Below are 18,091 nucleotides of genomic sequence, written 5' to 3'. Positions count from 1 at the left end.
CCGAGAGAGAGGGAGGCACAGAATCTGAAGCAGACTCCAGGCTTCACACAGTCCAACACAGGGCTTGAACTCACAAACCTCGAGGTCATGACCTGAGCCAAAGTCAGATGCTTAACTGACTGAGCCACCCAGGCACCCATGTCTCTGAATTTATATTATGATACATAATAATTCAGGTAGTCTTCCCATTACCCCAGATAACTAGTATTTCACACTGGGCTCAAAGAAAATAACCCTGAAGAGTACAGGGACTTGATTCTGCACAAATGGTTTCCTCCCTGGTCTCCTGTGTTCTCTTCCTTTTGGGGAGAAAAATCATGTCCTTCCGAAGAAACCACAGAACTAATTTGTTTTAAAAGAGCAGTCTAAGTAGCATTTATTATCGTTAGTCACCACTGCTTCAACAGATTGTTGGTAAGCTCTGTGCAGCCTGGAACGGCGATTTGGCCTAATTCACATTGGCCACAAAAACCTTGGAGTTAATAACAGTGTCAGTTTCGTTTCACATGACACATGTCCTTTGCCATTTCTCCCTGCCCTTTACACAGCAGTGTGGCTTCAGTGCTTGTTCCTGACTGCCAAGGGGAGCGAGTCACTGCCAGAACAATTTTCAAGCCATCTCACGGATGCAAGGAGGGACGTTCAAATCCTGGCAGTTTTCCCACAGATTAAATGCACATGATCTAATCCTGCTTCTGTTAACTAGCAATGCACTGAGGGCCTGCAAGCTCTAACTGAGCAGAAAAGGTTTGCTGTAGCTGCCTGGCCCCCAGGAGGAACCGGCATTCTCTGGCTGAGCTAAGGAGATCGATGATATTGGTACGAGGAATCCCAACTGTCCCCTTCAAGGAAGAGGCAGAGACGCTTGACTTTGGCAGGAGAACATTCAAGGGGTATACGAAAACTTCTAAAATATTTGTAGGGCTGGGGCACTTGGGTGGCTTAGTTGGTTAGGTGTTCAACTTCGGCTCAGGTCATGATCTAGCAGTTTGTGACTTTGATCCCCACGTCAGGTCTGTGCTGACAGCCTGGAGCCTGCTTCAGATTCTGTGTCTCCCCCCACCCCCCGCCCCCTCTCGCACTCGTGCTCTCTCTCAAAAATAAATAAATGTTAAAATATATATATATATTTGTAGGGCTGCTGTGTGGAAGAGAGATTGGCACAGTGCATGAGAACAGGTAATATTAGGGCCAAGGGTAGATGTTACAGGAAAACCCATTTAGTCTCCATAGAAACCACTCTCTAATCAACAGAGCTCAAAAGCTAGCTTTCTAATATCTTCTTCAGTTTGTCCAGCTAGCTGCCCTCACGGTTACCAGTAAGCTCCTCGTCCATGGAGGTTTACAAGATAAGGTTCTATGAGCAGGTGGAAGCAGAAACTCAAACTCCGAGAGGCAGGATTATTTGGCTTTTTAAAACAAGAGCTTTGTTGAGACGCAATTTATATACCCTATAATTCACCCATTTGAAGTATACAATTCAGTTCCATCGTGTAATGGTTAGCACTCTGGACTCTGAAGTGTACAATTCAGTCAGTGGCTTTCAGTCATACAACCATCACCACTATCTAATTTTAGTTCATTGCACCACCTTCAAAAGAGACCCCGTACTCATTAGCCATCAACCCCATTTCCTGCCACCCACCTTGGGCAGCCACTGATCTATATTCTGTATCTAGGAATTTTGCGGTTTGGATAATTCATATCAATGGAATCATACACGTTGGGGCCTTATGTGACTAGCTTCTTGCACTTAGCATGACGTTTTCAAGACTCATCCACGTTGTAGCATGTGACAGTATTTCCTTCCTCTGTATTGTCAAGTAATGGGGACTCTGACTTCCTAGGTCTTTTCCAACACCAAGACCTTGTGCCTTTTGCTTTAGCATTTTACTTTCTTCCTTCCTTTCATACCTAAAAGAGTACACTGTGCAGAATAATTTTAATTTTTCTAATATTTCAAGTATAACACTATCCTTACTTTTCCAGAACGAGAAAACTGAAGGACAAAAAAATCATCAACAAAACGGCATGCACGAAGTATAGTATTTCTGTAGCATTTTTCTACTCTCCCAAGCACTTTTCCACTTCTTAGCCTACTAAGGCCACAGGACGAGCTGGTTAGATTCTGAGTTTCAAGTCATAACCTCGAGGCCCCTTGGAGAGGAGCGGGTATTTGGAGGGAGTGACCTTCCTGTGGGGCAGGATGACACCTGTCACAGGCACTCCTCAGTCTAGGGCCCTGGCAGACGGCACCCAGATCTGCCCTGGCAGGTTGGTGTCATACTCACATGTCGTAGATGCAGTTTGGAGTGAAGGAGTGATTTGCCTTGTGTCCCAAGGAGGCACAGTACTTGGATACGTGGTTGTAGGGCTCAGGCACATCAATGACCGTTTCTTCATCGAGGGAGAGAGTATTCCCGTTAAGGGCCCAGTCCCTGCTGTCAACCTGCAGAAAACAAGAAAGCAAACATTAGAGCGGCACTTTCTCCCCAAATCTCAAAGAATATCAGCAACATTAGATCATTTATCCCTATGTTTCATGTTCGAGCATTATATACATGAACCTGAGGCATCCATCTCCACACTGATGGTGTGTAAGCCATTTGTGGGAAGGTCCAAGCAGCTCAACTTATAAGGTATTGATTTCTCCTGATCTTCTATGAAAAAAAGAATTTAAAGTCCCTTAAAAGCCACACAAATATATAACCAGATGTCCCTAGGTTGTTTATTTCTTCAAGGCAGGCTAAGACCTATTACTACAAAAGCCCTCCAGCACCAAACTCAAACTTTTACACATCTAATTGGTTTTAAAAGGCCCAAACAAAGAGTTTTAGCTAATCAGGGCCTCCTTTCCTGAGGACACCTGACCCCTCATCTGTCAGGGGCAGATTAGATAAGTCTAGCACCATAAGGCCCCCGATGGCCTCTGTCCTTTGGAGCTCTCTGGCCCAGAGGCCTGTCACTGTATTCCAGGTCATCTAGACATGTAAGCCCCCTCTCTGCCCCTCTCCTTCCCGGGAGTTCCCTGCCCTCCTCCCACTTTGTAGGTGACCCTGGTGCAGAAGCTTCTGGACTGTCTCAGGCTGGGAGGACATCCCCTCTCTTGCCACCCTGTATAAGCACTGCTGTGTCAAGGAAACCTGGGTGCTACTGCCTCCTGTGGCCTGATCTGTTTCTCTGATCAACCTCCAACCCCCTTGGACCCCACCGTGAAGAAGGGGAGGCAAAAGAAAAACCAAAGTAAGAACATCAAATGGAACCAGAACCGGAGGAATGCAAAACCGTGTTTCAGGAGAGTCCCTCATCTTTGTTACAAGTGGGGGACCAATGTGACCAGCAGACAGAGTCCCAGTCACCAGTGTGCTTTCTTACCTACCACCCGACTCAGTCCTTGCACTGCACTGATGGGCTTCCCCTCTCCAAACCACCTCCCCACTCCAACCCACAGCTCAGGATCTGGTGGTGCCAGCAGAACAGTTTTTTTGGGAGTAAGTAGGATCACATTTCTTTTTTAAGTTTATTTATTTATTATTGAGGTGGAGGAGGGGCAGAGAGAGAATCCCAAGCAGGCTCCTCGCTGGCAGCATGGAGCCCAATGCAGATCTTGATCTCATGAACCATATAATTGCGACCCGAGCTGAACTCAGAGGGTCAGATGCTTACCTGACCGAGCCATCCAGGTGTCCCTGGGATCACATTTTTATATAGAACTACTGACTCTCAGAGGTATACGGTATCTCCTGTGCCTACATTACAATTATGCTGTTATTTGTGCCTGATATTTATTCAACAACTATTTACGGAGTGCCTATCACATGCCAGGCACTGTCCTAGGTGCAGGGAATATAGCAGTGATGAAAGTGAAGAAAATCTTCATGGGTCTTAATATTCCAGTCTGGTCATGTGATACTGATATATGGCACTTGGTATCAACTACTTTGTTGCCATTAGTTGTGTATTTTTCTTATCTCCCCAAAAGAATCTAAATTTTGTGAAGTCGAGGAGCGTGCCTCATCCATTTATAAGTACAGCACAGTGAAATTCGCCTGGAGCCAGATTCTGCTCTTTGAAATCCTGTTTGAACTGTGCTGGTCACTGTATTTGGGACCTTGGGCAAACAGCTTACCCTCTCTGGGCTTCAGTACTGTGATCTGTAAAATGTGAGAATAAATAAAGAGCATGTCAATACCCTGAGCCCCCTTTCCTATCTGAATTTCCTGGACTGTTAGACATAGAAGTCTGGCCATCACCAGGAGGGACCGCGTGGCAGACCACGGCTCAGTTTGAGTGCAAAGCCATCTTTGTACGACAGCTTTAGAGTGCAAAAACTTGATTATTTCATGACATTTCCCTTTAGCTGTCCACAGCAGGAAGTAAAAAAGTGAAGACATGAATGGGCGATAGGAGCAGCAAGCCGAAGTCTCACACACTTAATGCAAGTGAGACCAGACGGAGCTGACAAGCTCGGCTGAAGCATCAGACCTTCTGTCCTTAGGCAGACATGTAAGGAAGTTGATTGTGAAGTGAAGAAACAAAAGCAAAAAGACATACAAATTCTGGAAAATGTATCAAAGATTGTATTTTAAAGGCAAGAGGTGATTATTCTTTAACTTTTTATTTTCAGTGTTTTGGGCCGTAGAACCCTTCCTGACTAGATGTAGGCTACTGTGTGATTTTCTCACAAACAGAAGAGGGGGCCTGTCTATACAGTGCCCTGTGTAGGATCCTAATAATTACTGACAGAATCCAGTTGGATCTCAAGTTTTCAGACACTGGGTGTAGCACAGTGCAAAGCAACTGCTGCCTCACTGACGGCGATATCCCACCTTCTATAAAATAGCTGTGAAACTTACAAGAGACCCCGGAGAGGCCCCATGTCCCTCCCACCATGTGGAGGTGCACTGGGAAGAGGGCCATTCATGAACTAGGAAGCGGACTGACCACACACCAAAATCTGCCGACACCTTGACCTTGGACTTCCAGCCTCCAGAACTGTGAGAAGTAAATTTCTGTTGTTTACAGACCACACTATGAATGTTATTTTTGCTACAGAGGTCCAAAGACTGCTTTATATCCCACCAATTTTACCAAAAAAAGACTGTTCGCTCTTTCGTGTTTCTAGTGGATATTAAAGGCGCTAAGCAGGCCTTAAGAGTGTTTGAAACAAAGCCCTTTAACCACTCGAGTTGAGTCTCCACTTCTACCCTACTTACCTCTTGATGTGTAATTCGAACTCCATTATAAAAAGACATAACAGTATTAGGTCCCACTGCTACCTTTGAAAATAGTCCTTCTCCAGCACTGGAAATGAGAGATTCAGCAACATAAACCCTGAATAGGAAAAAGAGTCAAATGATAGTTCTTTCAGTTTGATATGATGCTCTATCAACCACCAACATATCAGTATGGCTACTGAACCCAAAACATCAGTTCATAGTAATCCAGTGAGGAAGGAAGAAAAGTTAAGCCATAATACTTGGCATTAGAAACTGAGGAAGTGGTACTTGTGTACCTTTTAAGAGTGGTGTCTAGGGGGCGCCTAGATGGCTCGGTTAAGCATCTGACTTTTGGTTTCAGCTCATGTATGATCTTACGGTTTGAGGGTTCAAGCCCTACATTGGGCTCTGTGGTGACAGTGTGGCGCCTGCTTGGGATTCTGTCTTTCTGCCCCTCCTCTGCTCATTCTCATTCTCTCTCTCACACAAAATAAATAAATAAAACTTAAAAAAAAGAGTGGTGTTTAAAATATGCTAATATGGGTATTATTATATACAGTTGATCCATGGGTTTAAACTATGCAGGTCAATTTATATGTCGAATTTTTACAGTACAGTGTCATAAGTGTCTTTTCTCTTCCTTGTGACTAATTTTTTTTTAAGGTTTTATTTTAAGTAATCTCTCTACCCAGCATGGGGCTTGAACTCACAACCTCGAGATCAAGAGTTTCACACTCTACCAACTGAGCCAGCCAGGAGCACCCCTAATGACTCTCTAAACATTTTCTTCCTTCTTCTTTTTTTAATGTTTATTTATTTTTGGGAGAGAGAGAGAGAGAGAGATAAAACATGAGTGGGGGAGGGGCAGAGATCGAGGGAGACACAGGAACCGAAGCAGGCTCCAGGCTCTGAGCTGTCAGGACACAGCCTGACGTGAAGCGTGAACCCATGAACTGTGAAATCATAACCTGAGCCAAAATTGGTCACCTAACTGAGCTACCCAGGTGCCCCCTGAATAACATTTTCTTTTCTCTAGCTTACTTTATTGTAAGAAAACAGTATATAATACATATAACATACAAAATATGTGTCAATCAATGGTTTGTGTTATTGGTAAGGCTTCCAGGCAACAGTAGGCTATTAGTAGTTAAGTTTTTGGGAAATCAAAAGTTATATGTGGATTTTCAATTGTGTGGGGTTGGGGGGTGGTGCCCCAGCCCCTGTGATGTTCAAGGTTTCACTGTATTCATAAAGCAACTCAGCATTTGATAAAAGGTTTTTAAAAAAATTTTACATTGTTAATTAATGAGTGTATTCACTGTTTTCCAGGGCAGGTAAAACATTTCCAAAGTGACTTAAGGGTCGCCCATTTGTCAGTGCTAAATGGGAAGGAAAGGCTGTTTTAATTAAGCCCCAAGATGAATCTTTCACTTGAAAGACTGAAAAACAGTTAATAAAACATATTCAATAAGCACTTCCCAATAAAAGAGTTTATAACGTGTCCTCTAACGATGGCCCAAGGGCCAAACCCGGCAGCTGCTCACTCTTGTAAATAAAGTTTTATGGAACACAGCCCCGCAAATGTGTTGTCTCTTGCTGCTTCAGCCTGACAAAGGCAGATCTGAGTCATTGCAGCAGAGACCCAGAAAGCCTAGATATTTGCAATGTGGCTCTTTACAGAAAGAGTTTGCCAATCCCTGGTTTACAAGAAAACAGCACTCACTCACTGTTACTGAACTCGATTTATTAAGAGAGTGCATGCCCTGTGAACAACTATTTCAGTTCTTAGGGTGCTGTGATGTAACGACACTGGTGGAAATGCTCAGCTCTAATTTGTTCCATGGATCTTATGCTTATTTTATGGACCAGAGGACTAAATTATTGCTTCCAACTCTACGCCTTCCCTGTGGTAGAACTGCACGTCCTGCTACTCTGCCGTGTGACCTTGTGGTGCACCCTTCTCAGTGGGCAGACCATGCACCCCTGCTGGGATCACATTGGGCCTGGCCGTACGCTCTCCTTTGCTACTTGAACATGGGCAGGAGGACTGCATGCCAGGACCCAGGTGTTTGGAGGATGGCAAGTTTCCGCCAGCCTTCTGTAATTTCCATTCATCTCCTGCTTTGGCCTGCATCTTGGAATACAGACATGTGAAACAGACCTGAACCCAACTCGAAACCTGGAGTCCAACCTTGTCCAGCCGAGCGGATCTGAGCCTGTCGAAAGTGGCTGAACCTCAGCTAACCGACAGAATCCTGAGTGTAACATAAAATGTCTGCATTCATAAACCACTGTTAGGTTGGAGGGTATCATTAAAGGCCATCACCACAACATTAGTCACAGAAAGTCTGATTACATAGGATTATCACACTATTGTGTTTCGGGGTTAACAAGAGACCAAACTCTTCCCTTTGTAAACGAACCAGAGATTTTTTGTTTTATCAAGAAAGAGGCCATTCATTCATTGTGACTTTGTGGTGGGAGCCCTGTCAATTAAACCAGGGAAGAGGCCCATTTTTCAGATGGGAACAGAACAGAAAGTGAATAGGAGTCATGTTTTGTGAACCAGGCTTCCAAAGAGTGAGGCAAAGAGCAAGCCAGCTGCGGAGGGCGCCCTTCCTCAGGAGCAGGGCAGCTGCCAGGGACAAGCAGCGCGGGCAGAGCACCAGAGAAAAGTCATACCAAGAACTGAGAGCTGGAGTTTAGAGAAGATGAAATGGAATGGGACTTGACACTTGGGGAATGAGCTTATAGAATCAGAAGCTTGTCATTTATAAGCCAAAATGTTTGTATGCTTCTCATATTGCCTTTCTTTCACTCCTGTTCTCACTTAGTGAATAAAGAAATTGTCTTGTGTTCCAGACCCCCCTGAGCTGGGCTAAGTAAAGGAGGCATTCTGGTTCCTGCCTCGATACATAGATCTTTAAAGAATGTGAAATGCTCCCCTGGAGGTCAGCATGTGGCTGGAGCTTGAACTGGACCAGGGCCTTCAAGAAAAGGGACACCGGGTCGGGCAGAGCTAGCTGCCTGACACGACAGCTGTCTGTATGTGGAAGTTTCATTCTGGGATGACACATGACTGTTGTGTGCTTTAGGGGTGGAGGAACTCTCTCACAGGGGCAGAGTCTGTATGAGCATAAAAACACTCTTCATCAGCATAGACGGATTTTTTTTTTTTCAGAAAGCCACAAAGAAAGATTAGTTCCCACCATTAGGGTTATTTAACCTCCCATAAACAGTGCTATTAAAACCACAAGGAAAAAAAATTACCTCTCTGATTCATATGGATCTGGAAGAAGAGCATTGGTAGAAATGCAAGATGATGTCGATTTATCAAAGTGGTACACCGAACCTGAAAAGCAAATGAGAATCTCAGTCCAGGGATTAGAGTTAGGGAAACACATTTACAGTGTTTCTTTGTGTTCATGGGACAGAAGGAGTTAAATAATAAAAAACGCTATTCAAGTTATACCACCTGGGATAAATTCTTCAATATAATTGTAAAAAATTCTCTTAAGTTTATTTTGAGAGGGGGAGGGGGAGGGGCAAAGAGAGAGGGAGAGAAAGAATCCCAAGCAGGCTCTGTACTGTCAGCACACAGCCTAACATGGGGCTCAAACCCCCAACTGTGAGATCGTGACCAGAGGTGCAGTTGGATACTTACCCACCCAGGCGCCACTAAATTCTTCAATATAAATGAATGGGTTTTAGATTTGCATTTGAGTTTCATTTTTAGGTCTTAATGAATGGCCAACAGATATATTTCTCAAAAATCCCATTTTTGCTTTTCAATCATCTTTATTCAACTGGTTTAAAAAATGCTTGTGCAATTAAAATTTTTAATCAAGAAAATGCTTTGTCATGAAATTCTGAGATCTCTCTGGTCAAATCAGGTTGGATGGTGGTTTTAAACTTTTCTTGTGGTTTTCTTCCTACTAGACACAGACTTCAACCACCCAGCCCTGGCAATTGTCTCCTTCACTAAAAATAAACATTCAGCCTCACCAGAATTAAGAACAGAACTGCTTTTGATAAAGCAAAAACACAGTCATCTTATTGCTATTAAGGTTTTCAGAAGCCAATTAGTAATTTATTCCAGAAACTAAGGGACACAACTGTCCTAGATTTAACATTGGTTCTCTGCAGAGGATTGGCATCAGAGAATCTTCCCGGAGCACGGTGAAGACATCCGACGCTCTAATGCACAGTAAGTAAAGAAGCACATTTTAGAACCTATAGGCTTACTCCTGTAAATTCTTTTAGGCCCTAAGGCATCACAAATAATCCCATTAAGCAATTCTTCAGTGGTTACCAGGTCCTCTTTCTGTTCTGTTTTTGTTTTGTACAATCACAAAACCCAAATTCAATGCCTCAAACTAGAAGTTAAAAAGCAATCCAGATTAGTAAAGGTCTAGCCAGGAAACAGACCATTTGAATATTTCAAAGAATTTCACTCAGGGAAGTGGTTATACAGAGCACGGAAGAACTGAGAAGCTAAACGGCAGGTAAGGAGACCAGAAACTGGCAAGAGCTGGCAGCCATATAACCCTAAGCCGGAAGGACAGAGGAGGAGACGGTGCGCCTGGGGCTCTGGAGCTGGACTGATGCAGGCCCTTCTTGGTGGGAGATGAAATCAGGAGACAGGCCACTGCTGGAGACACTGCAGCACACAGAGAGAGCTTCTCCCGGATTCCTTCTCTCTCCGTGCCCTTGGCCAGTGCCTCCCTGTGGCCAAACCTAGACAGAAGCTAACGCACACGACCCGGAAACGTGGCACAAGCCCCCTGGAATGAAAGCAGGACATAAGGACAAGAACTGCATCTGAGAGCAAACTGGTAATGGACCAATGCACAGTCCATTCAAGGAAGTTAGTTTAAAAAAGAAACAACCCACACAATTCAACCAAAGGTTTCTGTGAAATACATGTTCTATTGCATAGAAAATCTCCTATGAACATCCACCTCCCTTCCTTAGACTAAACCTTTCATTACAAATGTGCTAAGTGCCAACTACATGAAAAGCCCTCTTTTAGGGACTGTGCAAGTGCAAAGAGGAGACACATCCTCAGCTGCTTTTCAAGAAGCTGATGCTATCTTTTCCAACGTCATGTCCCTTCCTGTTTTTCCTAGATATGCTCCAGGCAAATAGAGCACAGTCTTTATTTTTACTCCTCTCCTCTATACTATGCCCTTTGCCCAGAATTCATTCATTCACTCGACAGACATTAATTCTAAGAGGTGAGCCAAGCCTTAAAGACACAATGGGAATTAACAGAGCAAGGAGTTCCTTTGTGGAGAGGTGAAGAGAATCCTGCCTGAGGCATAATAAAGAAATCAGCTTGTGGTAAGTGGAGATGTAGAAGCAATTTGTGGGGAGGGCTTGGGTGGCTCAGTCAGTCGAGCGTCTAACTATTGATTTGAGCTCAGGTCATGATCCCAGGGTTGTGGGATTGAACCCCATGTTGGGCACCGGGCCTTCTTAAGATTCTCTCTCTCCCTCTGCCACTCTCCCACATGTACTCTCTCTAAATAAATAAATAAATAAATAAAAGTAGAAGCAGTTTGTGGTAACCAAAGGATAAAGAGAAAGGGTGTGGTGAGAGAGGTCAGCGAGGGGCAGGTTGGGAGTAGTTTGCGTGAGGTATTTGCATTAGGTTCTCCAGGTTAGTCCGCAGCTCACAGTCTGCAACGGGGAGGGGCTGGGGCTGGGGGGCAGGGCGGGAGAGGGGCCGTGTTCCTCTCAGTCACCCAAAGCAGACATGCTTCTTGACCCTTGTGAAACCCAAATCGTTCAATATATCCTTAAATTAACAGGCTTGCCAGAATCTCACCAGTTATTATGCCCCTCCTCCCACCTTTCTGTGGCTTTATGTGAAGAAAGGGTTCATTATTTACAACCAGGAGGTCTAAAAAAAATAACCCTTTGAGAATTACCACCCTCACTTCTCAAAATCTGTTTCTTACTTATACTAAGAAGGATGTAATAATAACAATAACTTGCATTATGGTATTTTACAGTAGATGCCAGGACCTGTCTTTTATAATGAAGAAACAAGTTCTGAGGAGGTAAATAACTTGCCTGAGACCATACTGAAGTGAAACTCAAATGAGGGGACTCCCAATTTCAAGGCTCTTGCCACTAAAACACGCTGCCACTTCCTAAGTTTTAAAATTGGCATCACTAATTGGGATCCTCCCCTGGCCCAGATCTCATTTCTAAACACTGTGGCACTGTCTCCTTTCAGAACAGATGTGAAGAGTACAGACAGGAGAATCTGAAGTGCAAGGACTACTGTTTCACTTAAACAAATCATTTCAGAATGATTTTAAATTTACAGAAAAGTTGAAAAGATAGTACAGAGCTTCCCCAGTACTCCTCATGATTTCTTGTAATGTTAACTTCTTTTTTTTTAATGTTTATGTATTTTTTTAAGAGAGAGAGAGAGAGAGAGAGAGAGAGAGAGAGAGAGAGAGAGAGAGAGGCAAAGAGAGGGAAAGAAAAATTGAATCCCAAGCAGGCTCCGCTCCATCAGAGCATAACCTGACTTGGGCTTGAACTCAGGAACCGTGAGATCATGACCTAAGCCAAAATCAAGAATCAGACGCTGAGCCCACTGAGCCATCCAGGCGCCCCTCTCATCATGTCAACTTCTTACGTTGCATGGTATGTTTGTCCAAATAAAGAAACCAACACAGCTACATTACTATTAACTCAACTTCAGGCTTTATTCAGGTTTCACCAGTTTTTCCACTAATGCCCTCTTCTGTTCCAGGACCCAATTTAGAATCCCACATTGCATTTAGGCTGCCTCAATTTTTACCTTAAAAAAATAAAAACAGACATTTAAAACAACTCACCTTGTAAATGCTAGATTTTCTACTTTTGGACACTCTCCTCTGGAGATTCTCCTTCAGATCACAAATAACTAAATATTATTTAGGACTATCAATGCCTAGATTGATTATCTTTTCTACTTTTTTCTTCTTAGAACCTTAGACTGGAAATACATACATATATTGTTTTCAAGGAATCAGACCAATTTAAACAGCTTGGATTTTTTCCTTGGGTTTTTTTCTAGACTTTCTATAATAAATAATTTTATACTCAGAAAAAAATGTTTATATACCATACTGTACTTCTTTATGGAAATGGGGTCTGGGTGCCTGGGTGGCTCAGTCAGTTAAGTGTCCGACTCTTGATGTTGGCTCGGGTCATGATCTCACAATGGTGAGATGGAGCCCTGCCCTGGGTTCCACACTGGGAGTAGAGACTATTTAGGATTCTCTCTCTTTCTCTCTCTGCCTCTCTCCTGCTCCCGCTCTCTCAAAATAAAACAAAACAAAACAAAAACACAAAAACACAAAAAACATTAATAAATAACTAAAAGGAAATAGGATTTTTTCCTAATATGATTCCACTGGGCTCACTCCTGTATCTAGTATGTGCCTGTGAAGATGCCAGACTCTGAAGAAGGCAAGGGATGCCAATGTGCATTGATCTTTTCCGGTCAAAGTTCGGGCTGAACCAGCTTCACAGTCTGTACAACCTAGAGATCTACCTAATTTGACTCTTTAATATCATTAAATTGTATTTCAGATTTTTCTGAGATACAACCTTTTGAATTCATGGAATTACTGCTATCATTTCTTCAATTCTTCCCTGTATTATTATATAGCTATGCCCTTCTCATGTGACTTCCTAGTATCTGCTACTGAAATGCATGGTGTGTACTTCCCCGTCTCATTGATAGTTGGGTTGGCCATGTGATTTACTTTGACCAATGAAAAAGGGGTGAAATTATGTCAATTTCAAGTAAGCTTTTAGAGACAGTTAGGTGTCTGCTCATGGTCTGACTTCTGGTGACCCACTTGGAAAAATCTTGACCCAGGCCACCAATATCCCTTTAGGTGGCCTCAGAATTAAGACCTATAAGACGTAATAAGAAGCCTCAAGTCCACCATGCCCAGCTCAGCCCAACCTAGACTCTGGCTGGAGAGCAGCTTGTCGACTGTATTTGAGATCTTAAGGTGTCTGTTATGCAGCAAAGCTGACTCATGCACGATTAAAGTGGACGAGACAAGGAAATTAACTTCTCTCAAATATGCTCTAACAACCTGCTCTGGAATCACAGCACCCTATCTGAACCCATCCAACTTACTTCCCGGCATCAGCTCAAAGTGAGGCCTTCCTTCTTCCGTGGCCGTGAGGGCAGCCAGCTTTCCCTCTATCATCTCTCCGTCAATGAACTTGCCATAGAGTGCGGTCCTCCCGTCAGGGTACACGTAGGCTATCTTCTCGCCCGTCATCTCCCCGTCTTCATTTACGTCTCCCACAAGGCTGCCGCCGTCCTGATGGGAGAAACCAAAAGCCAGAAAATATTATATATAGTATTTATCCACACGGCACAACTTCCGGAAATTTCTCTCGTGCACTCCCTCGTGGAGCGCACTAACGTAACGGTTTAAGAACTCAGAGGATCCCTGACGCATTCTTCTCCATCCAGCCCCCCATCCAGATAAACGGCTAGAGGTTACATGCAGAGAAGCCCAGGAGCCTGATTTAGGGAGTCAGAGACCCAGCTGCCCTTTATAATCCTGACAAGTTACTGACACTCTCTCCTGGCTTGTGATGGAAGAAGCAAATACGTTGTATTTGTAATATTAGTCACAAACATTTAAAGGAAATGGGACTATAAGTGTTACTTTGGGCCAGTCCCAAAGGTGCAGAGAATTCATACCATCTCACTTCTCTTATGTTGCATTTTGGATATCTGGTCCATTAAAAAAATCTTTAGTGCAAATGTATTTAAGAATTAATTTAATGTACATGAGTAAAGAGAGTTGTCTGCAGTTTCTTTCTGAGAGAGAAAGAGAGAGAGAGAGTTGGGGAGGGGCAGAGAGAGGTGGGGACAGAGGATCTGAAGCAGGCTCTCAGCTCTGTGCTGACAGCAGGAAGCCCCATGTGGGGCTCCAACTCACAAACCATGAGATCATGACCTGAAGTTAGACGCTTAACCAACTGAGCCACCCAGGTGCCCCTGCATTTCTAAGAGATTAAAAAAAAAAAAAGACTCTGGACACTGCCTTTCTAAGAATCCTAAGAATCCCACACCATCACTTTTTATGGCATTAGAAGAAAAAGTGAAAAAAAATCAACTAAATTCTATTCCCTTCCCCATCACCTCTTTGCTCCCACTTTTCTTTATTTACTGCTCCCTTCCCTCCTTCCAGGAGAGAAGCCAGCTGTGCTTCCTGCTTAGCTGTCACTTGCTTTCATTCTTAAGGGTCATTAAATACTTCAGAGCAGAGGCTATCACATAATGCTGTATCATGGTAAGCGCCAGGGACACAGTAGGTGATCCACAAATACTTTTTGAATTGAACGGAGAAACCAAAAAATAACCTAATAAATAATCAACAACTAACTGACTCTAGGGTACAAGAAATCTTTCCCTTTTTTACTGCCCATGCAGTAAAACTTTATGGTAGAACTTTGAAAATCTGGGACCTCTGTGGGTTTGATATAACAATAGTAATGCCATGACATCTTCTAAAAGCTTGGTTACATCTCCAACTCAAAGGTTCTAGAAACAGCTACTCAAAGTCAATGGTACAGGATGCCTTCTGATCCCAACTGCGGCTTATGGAGAGACAGCGGGAATAAACAACATCAAGTATCCGATTTCTACGGTTTCCATAGTCTAACTGCTCTTTGGAGAAAGAACTTTGTACATTTAAAAATGAATCACAGCACTTTCATAGAAAGAAAAATACTTGGCAGCGTTTTTCACAGATAAAAAGTGCATTAAGGCTATATTATTGCTCTTTCTCCTCCCAGAGTTAATTCTTAATAACCCAGCATAAGCGGGGATGATACTTCCTGCAGGATCCGCCTTCAGGCTTTCAGGGGTGATTACTGAGCAGAATAGTGTTAGCGCGTTCTGCTTCTTATGTGCTGTAACTACTGTAAGCCAACATTGCCAGTTATTTGCACAGAATTCCGTCTTTCTAGAGTCTTACATTTTTTTCCCCTTAAATACTCTAAACTTCTGGTTTGCGGGGGGGGGGGGTGGTGGTGGTGAATTTCTTTGTCTAGTATGATAAAGAAGAGATTCTTTTATTTCCAAAAGGAGGTAAACATTTTTAACTAAAAGTGACATCACTGTTCCAAGGTAAAATTCTGAAAGAAATAAGCTGTCTTGAAAGTAAGCTTATAAATACTATAAGGAGAGCCATTATTTTTTACTCCCTTTGTATCTGCTTTGACCTCGTATCACAAAAAAAGTCCTTGTCTACTGTGTCTGCTGAGCTCTGGGGAGGAAGTTGCTGCCTTCTCTCCTCTGCTCGGAGGCTCCTTTTCATGGGAGAAGTAATCACTCATTTGAGTAGTGAGAAGGCAGAGTCTGACCCATAGCCACCCATCTCTCTATTCCGTTGTAGACGAACAGGGTAAATCCTGCTGCTCCCAAGGTCCTGTCCTGGAAGCTGTCAGCGCCTTCAGGCTGTACCTGTTCCCAGCTGCATTCCCATCCTCTCCTTGGTGACCCCAGGCCAGCCCTCCTTCCCCCCGGGAGACCCGTAACCTCCCAGAGCTCTATCTGCAGCTGGTCCAGCTGTTTTGTTCAGAGGGGGAAGGAACAGAAGCCCACTCTGACTCAGGATCCATACCACATTTCCAATCCAACACTGCCATAACAAAACCAACATCTTGATCTCTGACACCTACGTCTATTTCTTAGTCGATTCCAAATTCAGAGAGAAGAGGGGTGTGATTAGCCCCTCTGCCAACAGATACCATATATAAAGCAAGTGTTATCCCAGGTTAATTTTGAAAGCTTGTAACTCCCCAGTGCTTCTTTCTTAAGGCAGAGTCTTCTCTGGGTATTTAATAAGATAATAATTAATACAAAAGGCTGATCTCCTCTGGAGCCTTTAATTGATCATAGTCACAAGTCAAGTAAGATGACAGGTAGTAGGAGGATCTGGTAATCCCTATTTTGCCTCTTCCCTATACCCCACTTCACACGCAGAGTTCACTTTCCCGACTCCGTGATTTACGGCCGTTTCAGCAGATCCTCAGAGCCAGCGGGCAAGATGCACCACAGGCCTACTCACGAGGGAACAAAGCTCTCCGGCTGCCTAAGCTGGTTAAGTACCTGCACTACTTCCCTTTCCCTCTTCCCGTTCGCCTTATAGGCAGTGGCTGAAAGGACTTTTGATCTATTGCAGAGATATGTAAATATTTTAGCCATACTTAAAAAAATTTTTGCGGTATTCTTTCCTTCTGCCCTGCTCCTAGACATAACTTAAAAAAATATTTAATTAATTAATTTATTTTTAAAGTTCATTGATTTTAGGAGAGAGAGGCAGAGAGAGGGGAGAGAGAGAATCCCAAGCAGGCTCGCACTGCTAGCACAGAGCCTGAGGGGACGGGGTGGGGGGGGCCCGCTAAATTCCACAAACTGTAAGATCATGACCTGAGCTGAAATTGAAAGTTGGACACTCAACCAACTGAGCCACCCAGACGCCCCTTTAAGATTTTATTTTTAAGTAATCTCTACACCCAATGTGGGGCTCAAATTTACAACCCTGAGATCAAAAGTCACACACTCCACCAACTGAGCCAGCCACGCACCCTGAGTATAACTTATTTTTAAAGAATAATATTGTGTAAGTAGATTTAGCTGGGGGTTACTTTTTCTTGTTATATCTGTAATAGATCTTTTTTTAATCATAAGAAGATAGGGTTCAGAGTAAGAAAAACTGTATTTTGATTTAAGCTATGGACAAAATTAAATATGATGATGATGATGATGATGATGATGTTAAGTAAGTTCTTTGCCCCCACACAGGGCTTGAACTCATGATCCCAAGATCAAGACTCACATGTTCTACTGATTGAACCAGTCGGGTGCCCTGGACAAAATAAAATTTTAGATAAAATATTTTCTAAGGTCTATTTTCTGACACATTTTCTGGAAATTCACTAATAACAGATGGAATATTTGAAAAGCAAACAACAATTAGAGCATTAATTCCCAACCCAATGAGTTTTGCCACATCTTTTTGCTCTAGTAAACTCTACAAATATTGGGGAATGCTATCAAATACTCAAAGCAAAGTTAATTTTAATCATCTTAATTTAAACAACATAAGCCATAAATCACTTATAAAGTAGGGAGTAAGGTTGTAAAATCAAGTAATAACAGTGCTGTAAGTCTCAGAAGATGGGAAATTGTTGGATCAGCTTCTTGTATGAGAACTAGAATAAAATTAACAGCAACAATGAAATATTCCACCATCTCTTTCTATATATACCAAAAGACTGTTTTTAAAAAGCATGCATTGTTTTTGGTCTTTATTAGTGGTTCAGTTAAGCCATTTTGTCTTGATCTGTTTGAATCATGACTTTTCTTTCCTTTCCAAAACACCACTGAACTGGAATGAATAGTAGCTGCAAAGATCAACAGTCTAAGTGGATAGTGAGTAACGGGCACACCTTGTAAGCTGCTGGCTTCAGCTCCTGTGAGTCTCAAGTTTCACAGACGGACATTTTCTAACACAGAGAATACATTTCACTCCATATTGTGAGGAGTCAAAGCATCAGCTAGAAACATGTTACATTCCAGAAAAATGAACAGTCACCAGGCTTACTAGGTAGTATATCCAACAGACTCCGTGCCGAATGTTATCTTTGTACTGCCCCTTGAAGATTAGTCTTCCATCCGTGTCATACTCCTGGGCGGGACCATTCAACTCTCCGTCTACATACGTGCCCTGGAGAACGCCTCCGTCCTCATAAGTGTACACGCCCTGGCCCTGTAGAGCATCATCCACATAATACCCCTCCAGGGTGCTGTGAGAGAAGGGAGA

At 43.1% G+C, this 18,091-nt stretch overlaps 1 protein-coding gene across 3 annotated transcripts in view; it reads right to left on the bottom strand.

The window, feature by feature from the left end:
• The window catches only part of SETD7 (SET domain containing 7, histone lysine methyltransferase), a 48,844-nt gene that overhangs the window by 8,807 nt on the left and 21,946 nt on the right, over nucleotides 1-18,091 (bottom strand). For 2 of the 3 annotated variants that reach the window (XM_029940831.1, XM_029940828.1), the window contains exons 3-7: nucleotides 17,873-18,074; nucleotides 13,378-13,567; nucleotides 8,490-8,571; nucleotides 5,217-5,334; nucleotides 2,292-2,449 (exon numbers count right to left, since the gene is read on the bottom strand). In XM_029940831.1, the coding sequence (XP_029796691.1) occupies nucleotides 2,292-2,449; nucleotides 5,217-5,334; nucleotides 8,490-8,571; nucleotides 13,378-13,567; nucleotides 17,873-18,074 (750 nt within the window). Of the gene's footprint in view, nucleotides 1-2,291; nucleotides 2,450-5,216; nucleotides 5,335-8,489; nucleotides 8,572-11,919; nucleotides 12,040-13,377; nucleotides 13,568-17,872; nucleotides 18,075-18,091 lie in introns of those variants that run through there. The other variant, XM_029940837.1, reaches the window with a different exon arrangement.

The sequence above is a fragment of the Suricata suricatta genome, chromosome 1 (assembly GCF_006229205.1).
Source record: "Suricata suricatta isolate VVHF042 chromosome 1, meerkat_22Aug2017_6uvM2_HiC, whole genome shotgun sequence".
NCBI lineage: Eukaryota > Metazoa > Chordata > Mammalia > Carnivora > Herpestidae > Suricata > Suricata suricatta.
The sequence above is the reverse complement of the archived record's forward strand: the minus strand, read 5'-3'. Positions and strand labels throughout refer to the sequence as shown.